The following is a 23,432-nucleotide window of genomic DNA, read 5'->3' as shown; positions in this document are numbered from 1 at the left end:
ACCCCACAATCACCATCTTCTTGCTTTCCACATCTGCGTCCCCCTTCCAAGCTTCATTTTCTCAAATGATTCCCAAACAATTAAAAGCAACTGGAATTGGGTAGGGATGATTTTGTAGGCTACGATTCTTCAAACTAAATTTCAAAAATTTGGTCTTCTTCATCAGACTTCGAACAAACCCAGCATCAGTCGTCGAACAGATACAGAAATTTCGAACCTACCCATCTTCTTCGAACTGACTTTAAAAAATTTCGAACCAAAGCCTATCGAATCAGCTGCAACCGACCTAAATCTATAAATTCCGCTTCACAAAGAAGCTTTCAACAAAGATTTCGAATATTCAATCGATTTCGACCTCCAATTTTCAGATCCAAATATCTCAGCTTCTTCCAAAATATTGGGCGGTGAAGAACGATGGAACACAAACTCATATTTTCAGAATTTAAGATGGGTTTCAGATACTTAGTTCCAGATTCGAAGTCAAGAGCAGCAAGGATTAAATTTTACTCAATTCATAATTTCAACACCCAAGAACGAAGTGCATAACAAAGCACTCAAGCAGATTTTTTTTGTTGAAATTTTCGTAATTAATTTAAATTTTTTAGTTTTCTGATTTGACTACTGAAAAAATGACTAACGCGCTCAAAATGTTGTTAGCAAACACGCATATGCTTGATAAGCAATATGTGTTTACTTGACACACTTAGTAGTCTATTTGAAGTATCTAGATGATAACAGGATTAGTTAAGGTATTTGTCTGATTATTGAGAACAACTTAATAGAATCGTTTATATATTTCGCCTTTAATTATTACTAGCTAAATGGATGAGATACGGTTTATATTTTAAATTGGAAACTTGGAAGACACAGTTATAAGTTTCTTTATGCAAAAGCTATAGCAGAGAATTATAGAAGGTGAAAATAATTTTTCGTCACAACCCTAAAGCTCTAATCCTACCTTTTAACCCAATAGAAAATTGGAGGGAGGGAGAGAGAGAGGAGCTATCATGCTGACGCCACGATTGCGTCAAGTTTTTGAATCAATGCTGAAGGGTCCCTTAAGTTCCAAAAAACGGTGACAAAGAGGTTAGATAAGTAATTGATGTTTCACGAAAATATTAGAACTCTCAACATAACTAATCAAGTGAAAACAATATGTTTCGTTGATAATAATTAGACTACTCAAAACAACTTTTTACGTATATATCTTTAACTAAGTATTTCCACCGTATCCTAATAAATCAAATTAGATCTAATTTGACATGTACAGTTATTAACCATCTATATTAATATTAAAAGCACGAAGACCCTTAGCGAAATGTCGTTCACCTTTTTTACCCTTTAAAAATATATTTCACAAGGGGTTAAATTGTAATTTAAATTAACTTCCTAATATTTAAGATTTTCAAATCAACTTCAATCAATACTTAGCCTAATATTTAGGTGTATTATAAATTCCTCAACTTAAATTTTTTCTCTTCGTTAGGCAATATAACAAGTCCTTGCCAAAAAGCTAAAAAGTCAAACGAATCCCACACGAAGCTAAAAGGCCAAAAAAAGACTAACGCCACAACACCTTGCCATCATCAACTAGAACTAGAAGTAATACTACAAAAGTTTACTTGTTTAATTATTATTATTATTATTATTATTATTATTATTATTATTATTATTATTATTATTATTATTACTATTATTTAAATATCATTGATGATTCTTTTAGGAGCATGCTCCAAAAATTAGACATAAAGTAACAATATACAAAGCAATCTGGTTGCTCATTCAAAATATTATTGATATGAAGTAATCTCACAATTAATATGTAGCTTTATTTTTCGTGCGCGTGCTAAAAAATTTAGAAAATTGTAAAAATACACTTATTTGCCAATTTTCTCCAAAACATTGAACCAAGAATATCCAAAGCATGCATGATCGTACAATGAATAATCAAATTATATTTTTACTGCATGCAAATTTTAAAAAAAATATTTGTTAGAAGTTAGAACATACTATGAACCAAATCACAAAATACATGGCTACATGTCTGCTTGCGCCAGAATGATCTCAATTCCAATCGACAAAAGAAATATTCTTTTTTAATGACAAAAGAAATAAGTTTATTGTGACCAACTAAAAAACCAAAAAAAAAATCATTTTACATGAAAGAATTATTTTAACTTCTTATAGAGGTTCACTCGACGATCATTATCCTCATTATCTAAGACCGCAAGCAATCAAATTCTTTGGCTTCAGAACCGCATCAAGATAGTGAAAATAAAGAGATGTAACACAAATATATCTTTCGAATAATTAATTATGCTATTTTAAAAAGTTTTTTCTCATTTATACAAAGTACACGCGCAACGCGCGTACACTAAGACTAGTAAAGTGTATAAATTCGACAGCGCATCACAATTTTGGTAATCTTCTCTGTCTATGAATGGGGTCCGCTTTGAAATCGTCCGCCCGAGTGTGATGGATCCAGAGTGGGAGATTCGGGTTTATGGGAACCCAATAGCTTTTGCATATACTTTGTATATGTATTAAAAAATTCACTAAATATCTATAGATATTTAATGCTGAACCCCATTATTATTGTACATTAACTTGAAATTGTTGTAGAAATCCATAATTATTAAATTTTGGATTCGCCTCCGATTTCGAATATGCTTTAATAAAAATCACACAAGATAGATTAGTAATCTCTGGTAAAACGCCGCCTGTAATTCAGCAGATAATGTATATTGCACAGTTCGTGGATTGACAACTTACCCAAAGTTACTTTAGCATTGAACTTTTTCAATTGGGTATTATTGGAAAATTCAATATAATAGACGCATGTTCACAATTTAGCTTTCCTTCTCCTTTTAGATTCTATCCAAAGGAGATTCCAGTACTTATTGGTTGTGAATATCTGAATTGGTTATTTGTTGTATTAAAGATGGAATAAAATTTTATACAGTACTTTGTATAAAGTTATTTAAAAGAATGATTTCACATATGTAAAAATGAAATAGTTAGTTAGCCAAATGCTAAATTAGTTGTATTAATTTGAATAGAAGTTTCACAAAAGTCATAAAACTATATATACCACAAAAGTTACGGTGAGATGGATAAGATATTCATCAATCCTTAGCCATAGGTATTATGGTTTTGAGCTATGGGAATAGAAGAGAGCATTTTTCCTTTACTAGGGCTTATGCAATACGAATTTGAATTAATCGAGGCCCAAAGGGATGGAACAGCAAATAGGAAACAAAAATCATTTTGAATAAAAATAACAAATATTTTTTGTGTTCGCTCATGAACTAGCTAGATCCGAAGTTCTTGACTCTTTGTAGGAGAAGTATTGAAGAAGGCAACTGTGCAATAAATCCTTTAGCTTCAACACGATAAAGACCATTAAGGAGTGTTCATGTGATAAATGAAAATTAACTCTCAAAATGTTTAAAAAAATTTCAAACCTCTTGTCTTCAATGCATGCATCGAGGTTATAGGAATTTTAAAATTGGAGACTAACTTCTTTTTATTTATTGTTTTTCTTTTTCTTGAATTAGGTTGTACTTCGGTCTTTAGGTGACACGGAATATCTGCTGTGCCTCAATTATTAGTGTAAATGTAAATGCATGATGGCATATCTAAAACCTTCTCGCATGCATATATTAGTACTAGATATAGTAATATTCCATTTAGTCATGGATTTGGAGTATTCTTTCTTCTCTCTTTTTTTTTCTTTTTTTGAAATTAAAATTCTAAGTCATTAGTCGTGTAATATTTTTACGTCGATATAGTTTAACATGTCATAACAGGTTAATTTCCATTTTATCCGATTATTCTGTACTTATCATAGAAATATGCACATAATAATCTTAGAAGGGAGCGATTGATTGCGTAAATATTTTTACAATACCAGTACATATAATATACTCTATTTGTTTGTTTGTTCGAAGAGGAGTTTAACTGGGGGTGGGGGAAACTGCTGTTAGGTTTTGGTGAAGGAGTGATGGTGATGGTGATGATGAGTGCGTCTGGCTTAGCACGCCATTTATCATCTTTTGAGCAAAGAGAGAATAACTATGAATGATGTTTCTCTCTGCACGCCAAGATTTTTTGCACAAGTTTTTTGAAAGTAGTTTGTTTCACTTAATTTTTTTAAAGGGAGAGATAATAAGAGCAACCCCTAATATTTGGTGTTTGTCACCACACCCTATGTGTTCAATCATCTTCTTTTATCCCTTTTTTACTCTTTTTACCCAAAAAAAATATAGCTTTCATTTATATGATAGCCTTCTCTGGTCGTATTGTTTGATGCGTCTTAGTGCTTTGGCATCATCGTGTCGTCTCCTCACGAATTTTTCCCTACAAGTTTTGCCCATTGATATTTTAAGTCCTTACAATTGTTTCGTGTATTCTTCTTATGAAAGTAATACCAATAAGATGTATAACGTACGAAAAATGGTTCAAAAATATATTGTGCAAAAAACTCAAAGTATATAAATATTTACAATTCGATCGCAACAATATATATTTACGTTTAGACATACAACCAATTAGACGCACTATAGTCCCATCAAGACATATAATTGTATACCGTCAAAATCGGGCATACCCGATTTTACTATTTGATCGAGACAAGAGAGTTGCATCGGGGGTATCTTCGTAATGAATCAGACCCGAGCTCGGAGACGAGGCATCGAGTCTAAATATTGAAGTGTCCGCTGAGACCGAGGCCAGCAGCAATCGGGATTAAGTATGACCGACGTGAGTGAAGTGCAATAACGGAAAGGCGTGATATCCGTAACCGACCGAAGATCACGACGGAAATCTCGGAACAAATCAAATCAAGGGCGGTTATTTGTACCAATCATGAGAGTTGCTTCCGTAATTAGAATTGTACTATAATTAAGATTCCTCTAGTATATAAAGGGGGTCCCCATCATCTGTAAACACCTTACATTCACTAATATCAAGGCAATATACTATTTCTTTCTTCTGCTCATCAACTGACTGCTCTTTAACTGTTCTTACTTCACTACTCTCGAGGGTTCATCAACTCGAGGGCATTGTCCAAGCATTGGTTTGTTTTACATTCTTGGCAATTCCCATTTTCCATCATTTATCTCTAAGTTAATCGATTGGTATTAAGTGAAATCACGTATCCTTAAAACCACATTACAAATTTAACTGTTACTGGATTTTTAGGGTAAACAATAATGTTACTTACATACGCAACATGAAACATCTCACTTAGGCTTATTAAGATAAAGTTTTACTTCTCTCTCTCTCTCTCTTTTTTTTTTTTTTTTTAAATTTTTAATTTCACTTTAGTTAGCTGTTAAGACAGATCAAGAACTAGAGCCCCATAACATTGGATAAAAGGGAAAAGAAGGAGTATTATTTTACTCCAAATATACATGTACACTTCCTGTACTCCATTTCGCAACATAGAGAACGCACGCGAGGAAATCAACCTCAGAATTCTCACTAACAATTTTCTTTTATTTTCCATTAGATTTTATTTTAAGAATCTGTGTCACAAACATCCATGAGGATTTTATGCACTTCACTTTTCACCTTACTTCAATAGTTATCCCAAAACCTAAATGATTATGATCATACTCTTACCTTTTCTTTTTGCTCCTTATATTCTCCTCTTACCCTTCCATTTTTATTCCATCCTTTCTCACTTGTCTCCTTCTTTGAGGTCTCTCTTCTATTTCTTAATTTTGATCAAGTGTTGAACAATATAATGGGTGAAATATCTTGCTCTGCTAATGGGAATGGATTGAATAATGGAAATGGACATGCAGTAATTGTAGGTCCAATTAGAAAGAGTTGTTGGTATGAAGAAGAGATTGATACTGACTTGAGATGGTGCTTTGCTCTCAATAGGTAACTTCTTTTTCCCACTCATAACAATTTTAAGCAGAGATTTTAGATATACACAATTTCAGTGTACAAAACTTAACGTGGAATTATAATATATAGCGCTAGAGGAATAGTTTAACATGCCTTTTACTGCTTATTTCAGATGAATGCATGCTACTAAGCTAGTAGGAATAGTTTAATATTTCGAGATCGATCTTATTATCGTTATGAATAACAATAGTATATTGAGTTACGTGATTGTATATAAGCTACTACGTACTGTACTATTTTTTTTTCTTAAGATTTCAACTGATCCAATGCTCTAAGTTTGTCACACAATAAGTCTTTTTCTTTTGCTTTTTTAAAAAAATACCTCTTGATAATTTATGAATTCGTGGATATTGGCGGAATATATTCAAATTATTCTTCCTTTTTTCCCAAAAAGCTCTCTCTTTTGTGGAAGATTCGTGAATGGGGTCATTACGAGGCTTCATCTCTGACAAGGATTTTACTTTTTGGTCATCGAGTTGTTAATTCAATGTCCTAGGATATATATAGTAATTAAGTTTTTTTATTGGAATGCTTATTCAATATCCTAGGATATATTGAGTTGGTTCTTCGAATGTATATACTGCTTTCTTAAGTCTTGTCACAGAAAAAAAGGTCTTATCACAGAAAAAAGGTCGTAATGCAAGGGAAAAAGAAAAAGAAAAAGAAAAAAGCAAACATACGTACTTAATTACTGGAATCCGAAATTAAAAGTAAAAAAATTGAAATGTTTTCTTTTGCGCAGCATTTTGCATACTGGTGCCACCCAATATCAAGACATTCAACTCTTGGACACAAAGCCCTTTGGGAAGGTTAGTACTGTATTCCCTTTACCGAAAAAGATTGCAACAAAATTATCGGTAACAGAAAAAGGGTGAAAAGAAAAGAAAACCCTTTGTTACTCCTTTATATTTGATAACTTAATTATGTCATTTTTTTTTGAGAGTATTAACATATATAATTTGTTGGCTAATAATAAAACAGGCTTTGGTCATAGACGGGAAGCTTCAAAGTGCAGAGATAGATGAATTTATCTACCATGAATGTCTTGTCCATCCAGCTCTCCTTCATCATTCAAAGTATATATAACTTTTGTTTATTCCCACTAATTATGATTATTGTTCATTTTAATTAATGGCAGAAATACTCATTATAATTAACTTGCATACTAATTAATATGCACTTGTCAGTCCTAGAAGCATATTCATTATGGGAGGAGGTGAAGGTTCTACTGCCAGAGAATTGTTGAGGCACAAGACAGTCGACAAAGTTGTAATGTGTGACATTGATGAAGTAAGTCTCTTCCTCCATTTTTTCAGCCCTATACCTAATTAGTTGTGGAAAAGTTAGCACAATTTGATCAGTTAAGATCAATTATAGACAACTTTTGCATGTTTTCACGAAATATAAGTTGATACATAGATAGAAAAAGATTATGGATAAACTATATATTGGAATCGGTCATTGATCATGTAAATATATATTTTACCCTATTAGTGAAAAACTTAAATTCAAAAACAAAACCTACATCTAAATTTGCTGCAGGAGGTGGTGGAATTTTGCAAGTCATACTTGGAGGTTAACAGAGAAGCTTTCTCTGATCCTAGACTCGACCTTATTATCAATGACGCCAGGTTCTTTCCCCTGTTTCTCTCTGCACCCTAATTTTATAAACTAATTAATTTTGCCCCTATTTTTTTTTTTTTTTTTTTGATAATTAATGAATCTTGATTAACGAAAATGGTGTGATTTTGCAGGGCTGAGCTAGAGAGGAGGGAAGAGCATTATGATATTATAGTAGGAGATTTAGCAGACCCTATAGAAGGAGGACCATGTTACCAGCTTTATACAAAATCCTTCTATGAATTCATTGTTAAACCTAAACTTAATCAAGGCGGTATCTTCGTCACTCAGGTAAATGATGATTCTGTCTTATATTTTGTCAAAAGTAATTTTTCCAAGTGTATATATATATATATATATATATATATAATTCCAAAACCTTGTAGTAGTAACTACTAATACTAATTGGTTGTCAATTGTGAACATTAAACAGGCAGGACCAGCAGGAATTTTCAGCCATACAGAAGTCTTTTCCTGCATTTTCAATACTCTAAAACAAGTTTTCAAATGTAAGTTTCTTGACTGAAAAAGATAATTTAGCTTTCTGCTAATTACATTCTTGAAAACATGATATCTCAAAGGATAACCTTTAATTATTTTGTTTTACAGATGTTGTGCCTTATTCAGCTCATATTCCATCGTATGCTGACACTTGGGGATGGGTCATGGTAATCATTACTTTTTAACATTAATTATCTCAAAAATTCAAACCTAATTTTCATCATAATTTGTTTAGGGCTAATCAAATTCTGTAAAATGACATAGGCATCAGATACTCCATTTGTTATAAGTGTGGATGAACTAGACCTGAGAATGAAGCAGAGGATGAAAGGGGAGAACAGATATCTTGATGGGAAAACATTCACTTCAGCCTCTACATTGAGCAAAGCTGTTCGAAACTCGTAAGAAACATGTCCATTTTCTCATTGGTTTAATTGTTATGCCTGCACAACTTAATTAAAATCAATCAAATAAAAAGTTTATGTTTTGTGCACTTTTACACTATCATGTTGTTTTTCCACAATTACACATGATTCTCAGTATATATCGTAACTTGAAAATTGAGAATAATAAGTTGTTCTAACCAATTAAATTGCATGTATAATAAAATTTCTTTACATTATCAGTTCATAGTAAGTGTATACAACATAAATTACTTTGTTTATAGTAACTTTTTTTGATGATTTGTTGCTAAGAAGAATCTTTAATTAATGACAGACTGGAAAATGAGACTCATGTTTATGCAGAAGGGAATGCAAGATTCATATATGGACATGGAAGACACAATCAAGCAATGATATGATGGAATATAAGTTAAAAGGGGTGCCCCTTGATTATAGCGTATAGACCAAAAAGTAAAAAGACTGCCAAGTTGGGAACTTTTCTACTTTTCTTTTTTCATCTTATGCTTTCACCTTCTGGTTTTAACTGAAAGTTATCTAGTATTTCCTTTTCTTGTTTTTTTCTTTTTTGTTGGAAGTGGTGGGGAGTTCTATAAGTAGTTACTCTAAACTCTAAAGGAGAGAGGAGTTATGGCTTATGGATATTTCTTGTTCTTTCTGAATTGGAATATGGTTAATAGAATATTACTCTATCTTTTAATTCAAGTCTACTATAGTACAATCTTTTGTTCTGAAATGCCCCAAGTTTTTGTCACTTGATAAAATTTAGGCATTCCTTTTTCCTGTTATTACTTGAATTCTACAATAGTGTTAGGCCCTGTTCCATTGAGCTTCTTCAAAGCCAAATTGGGATAGGGCCAGAACTATTAGAGCAGGCCATGCTGATATGCAAAAGTCCAAACTAATTCCTTAGGTGGTGGTTGATAAAGCTACCATTTGGGTAGCTAGTGCTTGGGACTTGGGGGCCATGCAAAGCAAAGATAGCAAAATATCTCCAAATAAATAAGCGATGCATGTGTCATTTTCATAACCAAAATCACATTAAATTACATGTTAGGTCAAGCAAAATTCAGGTGTTAAAGTCATTGCTCATATGCAAAGGTAGATTAAAGATTTGAACTTTATGGTTTCAGCCGGGGCTTCTATTCCGGTCCATTAGTTTGTACTCATTTGATGGACTTCTTAACACATATACATAATTTGAGTAAAAGCTACTCATAAACCCATATACCATTAATACTAGCTAGTAGCTACATCTGCCCCTATTTACCAGTTTCGATTTTGTATTTTTACACGAATATACACAGTAGCGCATATCCGTCTTCATATAGAGTTAGGTCTTTTCAACAGCTTTATGAGAATTTTCTCCATGAGTATTCTGATACCAAAGGTGTAAGTTGATTTACTTTTGACTAGGTGAAAATGGAATTTACTCCTCGAAATCATAGAATTGTACATTTAATATTCCACAGTTGCTTGCAGGGGCAGAACGACGAATTTTGTGGCCTAAAGCCAAACTTTATGAGGGACCTTAATTTTTTTAAAAAAAAAAAATAATTTTTTTTAATTTAAAATCTATTTTTCTAGCTATTTTTTAGATACAAAGTTATTAATAATTTTCTTATAATTCATTTCTCTTAATAAGTCTTTCTCAATTGATAATATAGCTAATTCATTTAACCTCTCTCGAGATATTGTTGATCTTAAGGTAAGATTTTATCAGTTTTAATTTTAAAAAGCTATTTTCCGCTGAAGTAATGGTAACAAGAGTTATTAACATTATTCTATAAATAATATAGGCATTTGAAAAAGAATCAATTTTTTTTATTTGATTGAGTATATCAAGTAAGTTGTTATCTTCTAATTGTACTATTTTTTTTTAATACTTTTAATTCATAAAATAAATCTGAACCATCAATATTGGATTGATTATTATGCTTTACGGAACATTCAAGATTAAGACAATATATGTATTTTTTTCAAATTTTTTATCATCTAGTGATCTCAGGCTTTTACGCTAAGAGAAAACCAAAGATATTTTCATATGCTTTGTATTATTCAAATCTATTTTGAAATGAAAAAATAACCTTATTTACTATGAATAGAAAGTAATCAACTCTAAAGGACACTTCGAGAGATTTTGAGATTTCATTATTAACATTCTCATCAAATTGTTCTTCCGAAATTCGAATTCGAATTCGAAATTCATTTCAAATGCAATCTCCTTGGGAGAAATCACAGCAATTACAAATCTTTTCTTTATATATTTGTTAAAGAAGAAAATCAAATATTTTCACACACAGAACTTTTTTTTAAATCTACGTAGAGCCTATTAGGTGTAACAAAAAATAAGGTGCTTTAGGGATAGGCCGCCCCTAGTTGGTTGTGACTTTGAAGATTATGATTGATTGTTCCATTTGTTTGTGTTCATGTGTTTTATCAGTGCCATACTCAATTATGCGTGCTGTGGTGGACTCTGCTTCTATCGTCAGCTTATAAAGAAGCCAAATCATTAGTGCTGTTAATTAGTATTAATTGTTGCGTCTTCATCCATCAACAATCCGGCATCAATACCTATTATGCACACCGATCAACCACCTCGATCATATACTTGACGAAGGGTTCAATTGAACCCTCTTGCAACACTCTGCCTCCGCCCTTACGTTTTGTATACGGAATATTATTTCTGTACGAGGGAATTACACCAACTTGAACTTCGGTTACTAGAAGAATATAGAATAGTTGGCATACTCTAGACATTATAAAGAAAAACAGAGATACTTTTGAACGTATTCTAAATAGCATTTGTTAGGGGTCAGAACGTATTCTCCATGTTCCGAGACCTCTGGTAGTTTAGTTTGATGATTTATGACTTGTATGCGTATGTGTGAAAATTCAAAGAAAATGTAGTTTTGACTTAAAATGAGGTTTGAGTTGATTACGGTCAATGTATTTGGTAAACGACCTGGGATCAATATTTTGACAATTTCGAGAGGTTCGTATGTTATTTTTGGACTTGTATGCATATTTGGTTGGGGTCCCGAGTGACCCGAGGGCATTTCGGCGCATTATGTGAAAGATTGAAAAATTTGGTTTAAAACTTGAAATCCTTGAGTTGTTATGATCGATTCTTGACATTTGATGTCGTTTTGATGATTTGGGTGAGCGAGCGAGTTTATAGGATGTTATTACACTTGTGTGCATGTTCGGATTGGAGCCTGAGGGGCTCGGTTGAGTTTCGTATTTTAGTTGATTTTGGAACTACTGGTGCACATCTGTTGTTGGTGTGAGTTGCAGGTCTCGCCTTTGCGAAGACCTGATCGCAATTGCGAGCCTCGCATTTGCAAGCCTGTGCATTTGCGATCTCAGGCTTGCAAATGCGACGTAGGAGCTGGTCTTTGCTTTTGCGAAGAATTCATCGCATTTGCAATGGGGGTATGGTCCGCATTTGTGACCATTTTGTCGCTTTTGTGATGACTGGAATATTTTGGACAGCTTTGCAAATGCGGTGTTGCGATGGTTGGGGACTTCGCAAATGCGGTGTTGCGATGGTTGGGGACTTCGCAAATGCGAGGTATATGTCACATTTGCGACTTCTGTGCAACTCTGACACTGTTCACATTTGCAGATAATTATTCTCAGCCATTGCAAACAAGTTCGTAGTTGCGATATATGCAGCTGGGTAAAAGTGGAGAATTTCGAGACTTAGCTTATTATACACCATTTTCAACCCTAAACTCTCTAGAGGCGATTTTTGAAGAAGATTTTCTTTTCAAATTCATTGGTAGATAACTTTAACTAGTTTTCATTCAATTTCAACTAGTTTTCCATGCATTTTAACATCAAATCTATGAATTTCAAAGTAGAAATTAGGAATTTTGGGTAGAATTTAGAAATTTTATAAAATTGAGATTTAGACCTCGAATTGAGGTCGGATTTCGAAATAAATCACGCATTCGGGCCTGGGGATGAATGGAACCTGAATTTGGTACAAATCTCGGATTTCGACCAAGTCGGCGCGGGGTTGATTTTTGTTGACTTTTTCAATTTAGCTAAAGATTGAACTTTTTTTTATTCGTCGTAGTTTTTAAAGCTTATTTTTTATTGTTTGAATGATATTTGGCTAGATTTGGTTGGTTTGGAGGCTTGCTCTATGGGAAAAATTGTGGTTGATTGTTGATTTGATTCCGAAGGAGGTAAGTGTCGTGTTTAACTTTGAGTTGAGGGAATTAGTACTTGTTTAGTATATTTGCTATGTGAATTATGTGTGGGGACGTCATATATATAAGGTGAGGAGTGTATATGTGTTGTCATGGGTTAAAGCATGCAGGGTGGGCTTTTTATCTTTATCTCATCATTTATTCATGTATTATCTCGTTCCATGCTTTGATTAATACATGTTATTACCTGTTATTTATGCCTTGTTTGTTATTAGTCATTTATATGTGACCTGTTTCTGCATATCCATTCCTCGATAAATATCTGCTTACCTGCTATATGCTCCCACATTATTAATTGAACATCTTCATTGTTTCATGTCTTTACTTGCCTTTATCGCATTTACCTTACTTGTTGCACTTTATTATGTTATATCCGATTGTGTGAGCCCTTGGCTATTCTTGCGTTAATGATTTGTCGAGGTTCGTGAATATGAGATGTTGGTTGTTCTTTTGTACTCGTATTTCCATGGTGTTTTATACGCTTTTGTACATTTTGTGTTGGGATTTTAGAATTTGTTGTGTTGAGTTGTTAATGATAGTGAATTGATATTTGAGATCAGGTTGCACGCCGCAACGAGGTATGATATGTTGTAACTATTTGTAACTGTGGTGTTCTATTTCTGTACTGTAATGTGAGGTTATGATGATATTATTCTGGGTCCCTCTGTTAGTTGACCTTCGGGTCCCGTTATTATGAGTTTATTCATTTTCTCTATACTTATGTTGTCTTCTTTTTATTATTCATACAAGTTTATAGTGAGTGTTTTGTCATAACCTCATCACTACTTCGTCGAAGTTAGGCTTGGCACTTACGGAGTACATGGGGTTGGTTGTACTCATACTGTACTTCTGCACCTCTTGTGCAGATCCTGGTGCTGGTCCTATCATATCATAAAGGAAATTGCTCGTATCAGATCTTATCCAAGAGACTTGAGGTAGAGCTGCACGACATTCGCAGTCCCTGAAGTCCCCTTTCTTATCTTGTTTTACTGTTTATCTTGTTTCGAACAGTTGTATTTCATTTCAGACTATATTTGTAGTACTATACTCGATCATGTACTTGTAACTCCAAATTTTTGGGATTAATATAGACACTGTTACTTATGGAATTATTTCATGTATTTCAGAGTACTTGAACCTTTAATTATTAATATTCTGCTTTTAAAATTGTTGAAACGGTTAATCCTTTAGCTAATATTGGCTAGCCTAGCAAGCGGATGTTAGGCGCCATCGCGACTTCGTGGGTGAAATTTCGGATCGTGACAAATTGGTATTAGAGTCCCAGGTTGCCTAGGTCTCGGGAGTCATCAGAAAGCTAGAGTCTTGCGGATCGGTACGGAGATGTTTGTACTTATCTTCTAGAGGCTATAAGGGTTTAGAAAAATTTCACTTTCTTTCTTTCTATATCATGCGACTTTATTCTATCACTGAAGTTTGAATCATTCTTCTCTTAATCTCTCGCAGATGGTGAGGACACCTACGACATCCACAGTTGATTAGGACCCGAAGCACCGGGTTGCAGCCAGGGGTAAGGGCTGGGGCCGAGGTAGATCAAGAGGCAGAGGCAAAGCTCAGCCTAGAGAATGTGCATCAACACCTATTGTTGAGCCTCAAATCGAGCAGGAGGAGGAGATCAATGTTCCGATCATTCCAGTTGGACCAGCTCAAGTCCTAGAGGGGTTCATTGCTACCCCAATGCTTCAGGACGCCCTAATCCGCCTGGTGGGCCTTATGGAGAGTGTGGTCCAGGACGATGTGTTCCCTATGGCACCAACCGTCTTTTAGACTAGGGGAGGAGCCCAGACTCTCGCCACCCACAGTCTAGGGCAGATGGCTCAGGCGAGAAGCCCGCGATGTCAGCTGAGGGGTTGCATAGGTTGGACAAGTTTACCAAGTTGTTTCCCTCAATTTAGTGGTTCACCTTCCAAGGACCCTAATAAGTGTATTAGTACCTTCTTACTATAGATTTTAGTCCAAAAGTACTGATTATTGTCTCCGAATCTAATAAAACTTGTTGAATTGCAAGTGTGTTGGACAATGTAAGCTCAATGAAAAAAAAATGACTCAAAAAGGAGATGTTCTAGCCAAGTTCATCAAAGAGGAGAAGTGCTGGAAAAATGCATTTCGTAGAATTCCAATTGTAGTTGCAAAAGCAATTTTGGTCCGCAAAAGAAGGAATGCGGCCGCAGAAGAAGAACTGAAGCTTCGGGGACCTTTGGCAGAAGTGCGATCTGTAGATTGAAATGTTTTGTCTCATGTTTCTCCCAAACACACATGCAAGTATACGTGGCCGTACAAGTAATATAGGATTGTAAGTCCAGAAATCGTACCCACATGGACTTGTGATTAACTATTACTAAATTAAACTAAGACAATTAATCTATTCAAGCAATTTTCTAAAGTATGATTATTAAATTAGAACTAAACTAGAGTAACAAACTAAGAAATTAAAGGAAATAAGTCGACAAGCTTAAAGACGAATTCAATGGGAGAAAATATTCCAGAGCTATGGGTTAGCTTACAATTTTGTTGAGTTTTTCACTTAAATTGTCTAATTAATTTATCTGATTTATTGATTGACAAGGTTACTATTACTATTAGTATTCTTCTGAAGTACAACTCGCCTATTCAAGCTAACCTAACACCTATATTCCTAAGAAATTATGATTAACAAGAACACATTAATAATTTTTGTATAATAACCAAGCGAGGCGATTGGGTATATCCCTATCCTAATCACAAATCCGTTCCCGATACTCATGTTCAAGATTTTGCTCTACTCAATCTTATATGCAATCTAGAATTCCCTCTCCCGAGTTCAATCTTAGATTCGTTGATAGTATTTAATTGGTGATCAAGCAATCAAATAATTAAGCGCAAAATTTAATAAATTAGCCAATGTGATAAAATAATAAGAACAATCCAAGCTTCAAACTACAATGTTCATGTAGCACCCACAACTCTAGAACTAATAAACTATGAAGTTAAAGGAAGAGAAGAGAAGAAAAATTGAGAATCATTGCTCCCGATTGTTCTGTGTGTGTATTTTTCTCTCAAAGTGGTATCTCTGTCACGATCCAAATTCTCCTATAGGCCGTGATGGCGCCCAACATTGCCACTAGGCAAGCCAACAGTGAATTAATCATGCAACTAATAAATTTCCAAGTAGTTAAATTTTATTTATTAAGAAAATAAGAAGCAGAAAACATAATAAATTAAGTGAAGACTAATGAGTGAGCAATAGCAGTGAAATAATTACTCCAAAACTATAAAGTCTACTAGTATGTGTTCTAAGACCCGGTGTCACAAGTGTATGAGAAACTAGTAGAATATACAAAACTCTAACTACTATTTGTAATAAAGTAGACAGAAACTAAATGCAAAAGAGAGACTCCGAGTGCTGCAGAACGGCTCAGGAAGCAGCTCACCACTAGGCCTCGGGGTATCGGTGGTACGTGCCGGTATGACTGCCAGATGCACCTGCCTCAGATCCTGCATGATTAGTTCAGAAGTGTAGCATGAGTACCTAAACAACATGTACCTAGTAAGTATCCAGTCTAACCTCGAAGAAGTACTGACGAAGGGTCGACTTCGACACTTACTACGGGCCAATAATAAAATACAGATATTCTAGTAGGCATGGGGTATTCGAATAACAACAAATAATAATAACATAATAACTACTTCAATAATTTCAGGCCATTAAATAAATTATAATCTCTTAAGTCATAAAAGTAATATAAAGTGTATCCGGGCTCTAAACATTATCATGCACGATTTATGCCGAGATCGAACGGCCCAATCCAGAATAATGTGTACATTGTCGAGGGTCGAGCGGCACGAACCATAGATGCATCTATTCTATTGTCGAGGCGTTCGGCCCGCTTCACAAGAAGAGAGTATAATATATGAAAATCCAATTTAAAAGTTATTACAAGGCTAATACACAAGGAAGCTCAATTTCTATTAACGATCAAGTAACTCGCCAAAACTCAAGTAAGTGAAATTCGGTCTTTTACACCTCCTTTATCAAGTTCCAATATAATTTAGGCACTTTAATTAACAAGTAGGGTGCAAACATTACAAATATTTCATGATTTGGGTCCTAAACTATCCGGACATAAGCATAATTAATAGCTACGCACGAACTCTCGTCACCTCGTGCGTAGGTAGCCCCCACAATTAAAAACAATTAGAAGAAAATAGTAATTTAAATCACCTATGGGGTAAATTTCCTCTTACGAAGTTATGCAAGAGACTTACCTCGTCTCAAAGCTCACTTTCCAGCCCACAAATTCATTCTAAAGCCTCAACTCGGTGCTAAACAATCCGAAACTAGTCAAATGTCAAATAAATTAGTCAATACATGTTCAAAAGTTCATAATTTAACTATTAGAGTAATTTAACCCAAATTCGAAGATTCCTAAAATTCACCCCCGGGCCCACGTGCCCGGATTCCGGAAATTTTCGAAGATAAATGCTACCCATAACCTCACGAACTCAAATATATAATTTTCACCCAACTCCATAATCATTTTCGTGGTTAAATCTCATTTTTTGTCAAAACCTAGGTTTTCCAGCTATATCCATAATTTTCACAATTTCACATGTTAAAATCAACCCATAATCTATGCATTAAACTTACATTTGGTAGGAATTACTTACCTTCAATATCTAGGTTGAAACCCCTCTCTTTAAAGCTCCAAAACCGCCCAAGAAGTGTAATAAATGAACTCAAAATGACCTAAGTCCCGTTTCTGCCCAGTGGTCCTTATACGCAATCGCGGCCAAGCTCACGCGATTACGAAGGCTAAACGGAGGAGCCCAGGAAAACGCTCTACGCGAACGCGAGAAGACCCATGCAAACGCGGTGCACTGGGCCGCCCACTTAGCGCGAATGCGGGGCCCAACACGTGAACGCGTAAGGCAACTGGGTTGCCCAGGCCCAGGACCAGGCTTCTACGGAAACGCGACCTGCCAAACGCGAAAATGCTAAAAGCCTAGGCCTCCGTGAATGCAACCCTACAAATACGAACGCGAAAGGGCAAAAGCCCCCAGTCCCCAAACCTTCATCGCAAACGCGAGGGTCCTTCCGTGTTCGCAAAGAAGGAAAGCAGAACTGAAAAATCTGGTGTTTTCAACTTTACTCAGGGCGGTCCAAAACACACCCGAGCCACTCGGGACCCCAACCAAATGCACCAGCAAGTCCATAAACATAATACGGACCTCCTCGAACTCTCGAAACACGTAAAACAATAACGAAACTAAGAATCACACCCCAAAACCAAATTGAATCAAATTATCAACATCAAGTTTCCAATTCGCTCCGAACATGCCGAATCATACTTAGACTACTCAGAATGACACCAAATTTTGCGTGCAAGTCTTAAATCACCATACGGAACTATTCCAAGGTCGGAATCTCAAACGGGCCTCGATAACACTAAATCCTACTTCAAACCAAATTTAAAGAACTCTAAAACCTTTAATATGCCAACTTCACTATTAAGCGCCGAAACACTCCTGGGTCATCCAAAATCTGATTCGAACATACTCCCAAGTCAAAATCATCATACTAACCTATTGGGACCGTCAAATCCGGTTCTAAGGTCGTTTACTAAAAATGTTGACAAACTTAGCCCTTTTTAAGCCAATATTAGGGAACTAAGTGTCCCGATTTCAACTCGAACCCTTTCAAACCTGAGCTAACCATCCCCAAAAGTCATAAAAAAGTAAAAGCTCATATGGAGAGTCTTATTGAGGGGAACGGGGATCTAGAAGAGAAATGACCGGTCGGGTCGTTATATTCTCCAACTCTTAAACAAAAGTTCGTCCTTGAATGGGTCTAGAATCATACCTGGAGTGCCGAATAGGTGTGGATATCTGCTCCGCATGTCCTTCTCGGTCTCCCAAGTCGCCTCCTCGACTGGTTGAACCCTCCACAGAACTGTAACCGCAGAAATCTTCTTGGACCTCAACTGGCGAACCAGCCTGTCAACAATGGCAACTGGCTCCTCCTCGTAACCCAGGATTTCATCTTACTGAACCGTACTGTAGTCTAACACATGCGACCTATAGGTATGACACCTCCAGAGCATAGACACATGGAAGACCGGATGAACTCCCAATAGACTGGGAGGCAAAGCAAGCTCATAAGCAACCTCCCCGACTCGTCTCAACACCTCAAATGGACCTATAAACCTTGGGCTCAACTTGCTTTCTTACCGAACCTCATGATTCCTTTCATCGGCGAGACTTTTAAGAGAACCTTCTCGCCCAACATAAATAATAAATCACGCGCCATCTGATCCGCGTAACTCTTATGTTTGGACTGTGCTGTGCGAAGTCGCTTCTAAATCAACTTTACCTTTTCCAAGGCATCATTCACCAATAAGTACCATATAACTTAGCCTCGCCGGGCTCAAACCATCCGATGGGCGAACGACATCGCCGACCATGAGGAGCCTCAAATGGGATGCTTGATGGCTGATAACAATTATTGTAAGCGAACTCAGCCAAAGGCAAGAATCGATCCCACTACGCTCCGAAGTCAATCACACAAGCTCTAAGCATATCCTCCAAGATCTGAATTGTCCGCTCCAACTGCATGTCGGTCTGTAGTTGAGAGGTTTCGCTGAGCTCTACCGGGGTCCCCAACTCACTATATAATACCCTCCAGAAATGCGAAGTAAACTGAGGTCCTCTATCTGATATGATGGAAACAGGCACACCATGCAACCGAACAATCTCCTGAATGTAAATTTAGGCCAATCTCTCTGAAGAATACGTGGTCACAACCGGAATGAGGTGTGCCGACTTGGTTAACCTGTCGACAATGACCCAAACTACGTCAAACTTCCGCAAGGTCCGCGACAACCCAACTACGAAGTCCATAGTGATGCCTCCCATTTCCACTCAGGTATAGTAATCTCCTGGAGTAGGCCACCTAGTCTCTGGTGCTCACACTTGACCTGCTGGAAATTTAGACATCTCGCCACATATTGGACTATGTCCTTCTTCATTGTCCGCCACCAATAATGCTGCCCCAGGTCGCGATACATCTTCGTAGCTCCTGGATGGATAGAGTAATGAGAACTGTGTGCCTCCTTTAGAATCTTTCCCTCAGCCCATCAACATTAGGAACACATAGACGACCCCGGAGTTGCAGAACACTATCCTCACCCATAGTAACCTCCTTGGAACCACCCTTTAGTACCGTCTCCCTAAGAACTAACAAGTGGAGATCATCAAACTGACGAGCCTTGATCTGCTCGGATAATGAAGACTGAGCGACGACGCATGCAGGAACTCGGCTGGGCTCTGAAATATCCAACCTCACAAGTCTGTTAGCCAAGGACTGAATGTCCAAAGCTAATGGCCTCTCATCTGCTGCAATGAATGCCAAACTACCCATACTCTCCGCCTTTCCGCTCAAGGCACCCGCAACTACATTCGCCTTGCCCGGATGATAAAGGATGGTAATATCATAGTCTTTTAATAACTCAAGCCACCTGCACTGCCTCAAATTGAGATTCCTCTGCTTGAACAAATGTTGCAAGCTGCGATGATTGGTGTAAACCTCACAGGACACCCCATGAAGATAATGCTTCCAGATCTTAAGAGTATGAACTATCGCATCCAACTCCAAATAGTGCACGGGGTAATTCATCTCATGGAGCTTTAGCTGATATGAAGCATATGCAATAACTCACCCCTCCTGCATCAATACACAACCCAGGGCAACACATGAAGCATCGCAATACACAGTATACATCCCTGTATCGGAAGGCAACACTAGACTGGTGTCATAGTCAAAGCTGTCTTGAGCTTATGGAAGCTCGCCTCACAAGCGTTGGACCAGCTGAACGGAGCACCCTTCTGAGTAAATCTAGTCAAAGGTGCTGCAATAGATGAGAAGCCCTCCACAAATCGGCCATAATAACCCGCTAACCCCAAAAATCTCTTGATCTCAGTCGCTGTGGTAGGACGAGGCCGACTCTGAACGGCCTCGATCTTCCTGGGATCTACCTTAATTCCCTTGCTTGATACAACATGCCCGAAGAATGACACAAAATCTAACCAGAAATCACACTTGGAGAACTTAGCATATAACTTCTGTTCCCATAAGGTCTGAAGCACCACTCTCAAATGTTGCTCGTGCTCATCCATGCTACACAAGTAGATCAAAATGTCATCAATGAAGACAATGAAAAATGAGTCAATATATGGCCTGAACACCCGGTTCATCAAATCTATAAATGTTGCCGGGGCGTTAGTCAAATCGAAGGACATCACTAGAATGTCATAATGGCCATATCTAGTCCGAAAAGCCATCTTCGGAACATCCAAATCACGAATCTTCAGCTGATGGTACCCAGATCTCAAGTCTATCTTAGAGAACACCCTGGCACCCTGCAACTGGTCGAACAAATCATCAATGCGCGGCAACGGGTACTTGTTCTTAATGGTAACTTTGTGCAACTGGCAGTAATCAATGCACATCCGCATAGTCCCATCTTTCTTATTCACAAACACCACCGGTGCTCCCCAAGGCGACACACTCGGCCTGAAAAACCCTTTTGCTAGCAACTCCTCAAGCTATTCTTTCAATTCCTTCAACTCTTTCGGAGCCATGTAGTATGGTGGAATAGAGATAGGCTGGGTACCTGAAGCCAAATCAATATAGAAATTGATATCACGGTCTGGTGGCATGCCTGGTAGATTAGAAGGAAACACATCGGATAACTCCCACACCGCAGGCACTAAATCAATCACCGGAGTCTCTATAGCAGTATCCCGAACATAAGCTAGATAATCCAAGTAACCTTTCTCGACCATGTGTCAAGCCTTCATAAAAGAGATAAGACGACTAGGTGCGCTGACAGACGAACCCTTCCACTCCAATCCAGGCAACTCTGGAATCGCCAAGGTAACAGTCTTGGAATGGCAATCAAGGATAGCATGATATAGAGACAACCAATCCATGCCCAGGATGACCTCAAAGTCGGTCATATCAAGCAACAGAAGATCTGCTCTAGTCTCATAACCACAGAAAGTCATGTTACAAGAGCAATAGATCCGATCCACAACAACAGAATCGCCCACTGGTGTGGACACATATACAGGAGTACCCAAGGACACGCGAGGAACACCCAAGAAATGAGCAAACAAAGATGACACATATGAATACGTAGACCCTGGATCAAATAGTACCAAAGTATCCCTACCGCAGACAAAAATAATACCTGTGATCACGGCATCTGAGACCACTAGATCTAGCCAGGCTGGGAAAGCATATAACCTAGCTGGAGCGCCGACTGGCTGGCCTCCACCTGACTGGCCTGTACCTGATGGCCTCCACCCCTAGGACAGCCCCTACCCACCTGCCCTCCGCCTCTGGACGGCTGGTGCGGCAACTGGTGCTATAATCATAGGCTGATAACCCTGTTGTACTGCCTTGCCCCGAAGCCTGGGGCAGAACCTCCTTATGTGACCAAGATCCCTGCACTCAAAACAACCTCTCAAAACAGCGGACTGCTGACCTAAAGTCTGACCCTGAAGGCCTGAATACCCACTAGAGGAACCCTAAATAGCTGGTGGACGATAGGAGCTCTCTAGAATGACACTGAAATAGGGTCGCACTGGAGCACCCCAAGGAGGCGGCGATGCTGGATATGTAGGCCTGCTAGATTGACCCCTTACGAACTGACCTCTGCCCCAAGACGGAGCATCACTGAACCCTCCAGAATAACGGAACTGCTTGTCCTACGACATCTGCTCTCGGCTCCGCTGACGAACACCCTCGATCCTCCGAGCTATCTCCATAACCAGCTCGTAAGAAGTCCCCATCTCAACCTCTCAGTTCATAGTGGCCTGGATACCTGAATGTAATCCCGCAACAAACCTCTGCACTCTCTCTGCATCGGTGGCGAGTTTCATAAGTGCATGGCAATACAACCCAGAAAATCTCGCCTCATAGTCGGGCACTGACATCTGGCCCTACTGGAGCTGCTCAAACACAAATCGCAACTCTTCCCTCTGAGAGGGTAGAATATACCTCTTCAGAAAGATGCGTGTGAACTGGTCCCAAGACAAGGGAGGAGAACCTGCTGGTCTGCCAAGAGATAGGACTACCACCATCTACGGGCCCTACCCTCTAGCTGAAAGGTGGTAAAGTCCACTCCGTGAGACTCTAATATCCTCATATTGTGTAGTATGTCCCTGCATCGATCAATAAAGTCCTGGGGGTCCTCATGCCGCTCACCTCCAAATACGGGAGGATGTAGCCTGGTCCATCTATCCAATAGATTCTGCGGTTAGGCCCCAACAGGTTGAGCATCACATTCGCGATGGTTTTCTCGTGTTCGCGTAGGAGGGTCAGCAGCTGGGCGGAGTATTTTGCCTTCGCGATTGCGGTGTAGGTCCCGCGATCGCCATGTGTACACCTGGGCAAAACTTTTTTGTGCTCTATTTCGAGGGTTTTGGTTATTTAATCACATTTTGAGTTATAGAGCTCGGAATTTGGACCATTTTGGAGGGGATTTTTATGATTTGGATCGGGGTAAGCACTTTTTACTTGGATTTTTTTATTATTCATGATTTCAACCTTGATTTTAGCGATTAATTGATGAATCTAAGTGAAGAAATTATGAATTTTAGTAAAAACTTTTCTAAAGTAAAATGTGATGATTTGAAGGTCGATTTGAGGTCGAATTTGGATGAATCACATATATTTTGACTCGTATTAGAATGAAGTATTCAGAATTTGTGT

The 23,432-nt window shown here is 37.5% G+C and overlaps 1 protein-coding gene across 1 annotated transcript; it reads left to right on the top strand.

The window, feature by feature from the left end:
- Positions 5,657 to 9,146, top strand: LOC109232156 (thermospermine synthase ACAULIS5-like). The gene is made up of 10 exons (XM_019397834.1): positions 5,657 to 5,892; positions 6,662 to 6,728; positions 6,901 to 6,995; positions 7,107 to 7,209; positions 7,462 to 7,550; positions 7,674 to 7,830; positions 7,973 to 8,048; positions 8,149 to 8,207; positions 8,305 to 8,441; positions 8,758 to 9,146. The coding sequence occupies exons 1-10, from the start codon at positions 5,750 to 5,752 to the stop codon at positions 8,840 to 8,842; spliced, it is 1,011 nt and encodes a 336-aa protein (XP_019253379.1). The 5' UTR covers positions 5,657 to 5,749; the 3' UTR covers positions 8,843 to 9,146.

Source organism: Nicotiana attenuata, chromosome 9, assembly GCF_001879085.1.
Source record: "Nicotiana attenuata strain UT chromosome 9, NIATTr2, whole genome shotgun sequence".
Classification (NCBI taxonomy): domain Eukaryota; kingdom Viridiplantae; phylum Streptophyta; class Magnoliopsida; order Solanales; family Solanaceae; genus Nicotiana; species Nicotiana attenuata.
Note: the sequence above shows the minus strand (reverse complement) of the source record. Positions and strands in the feature narration are given on the sequence as shown.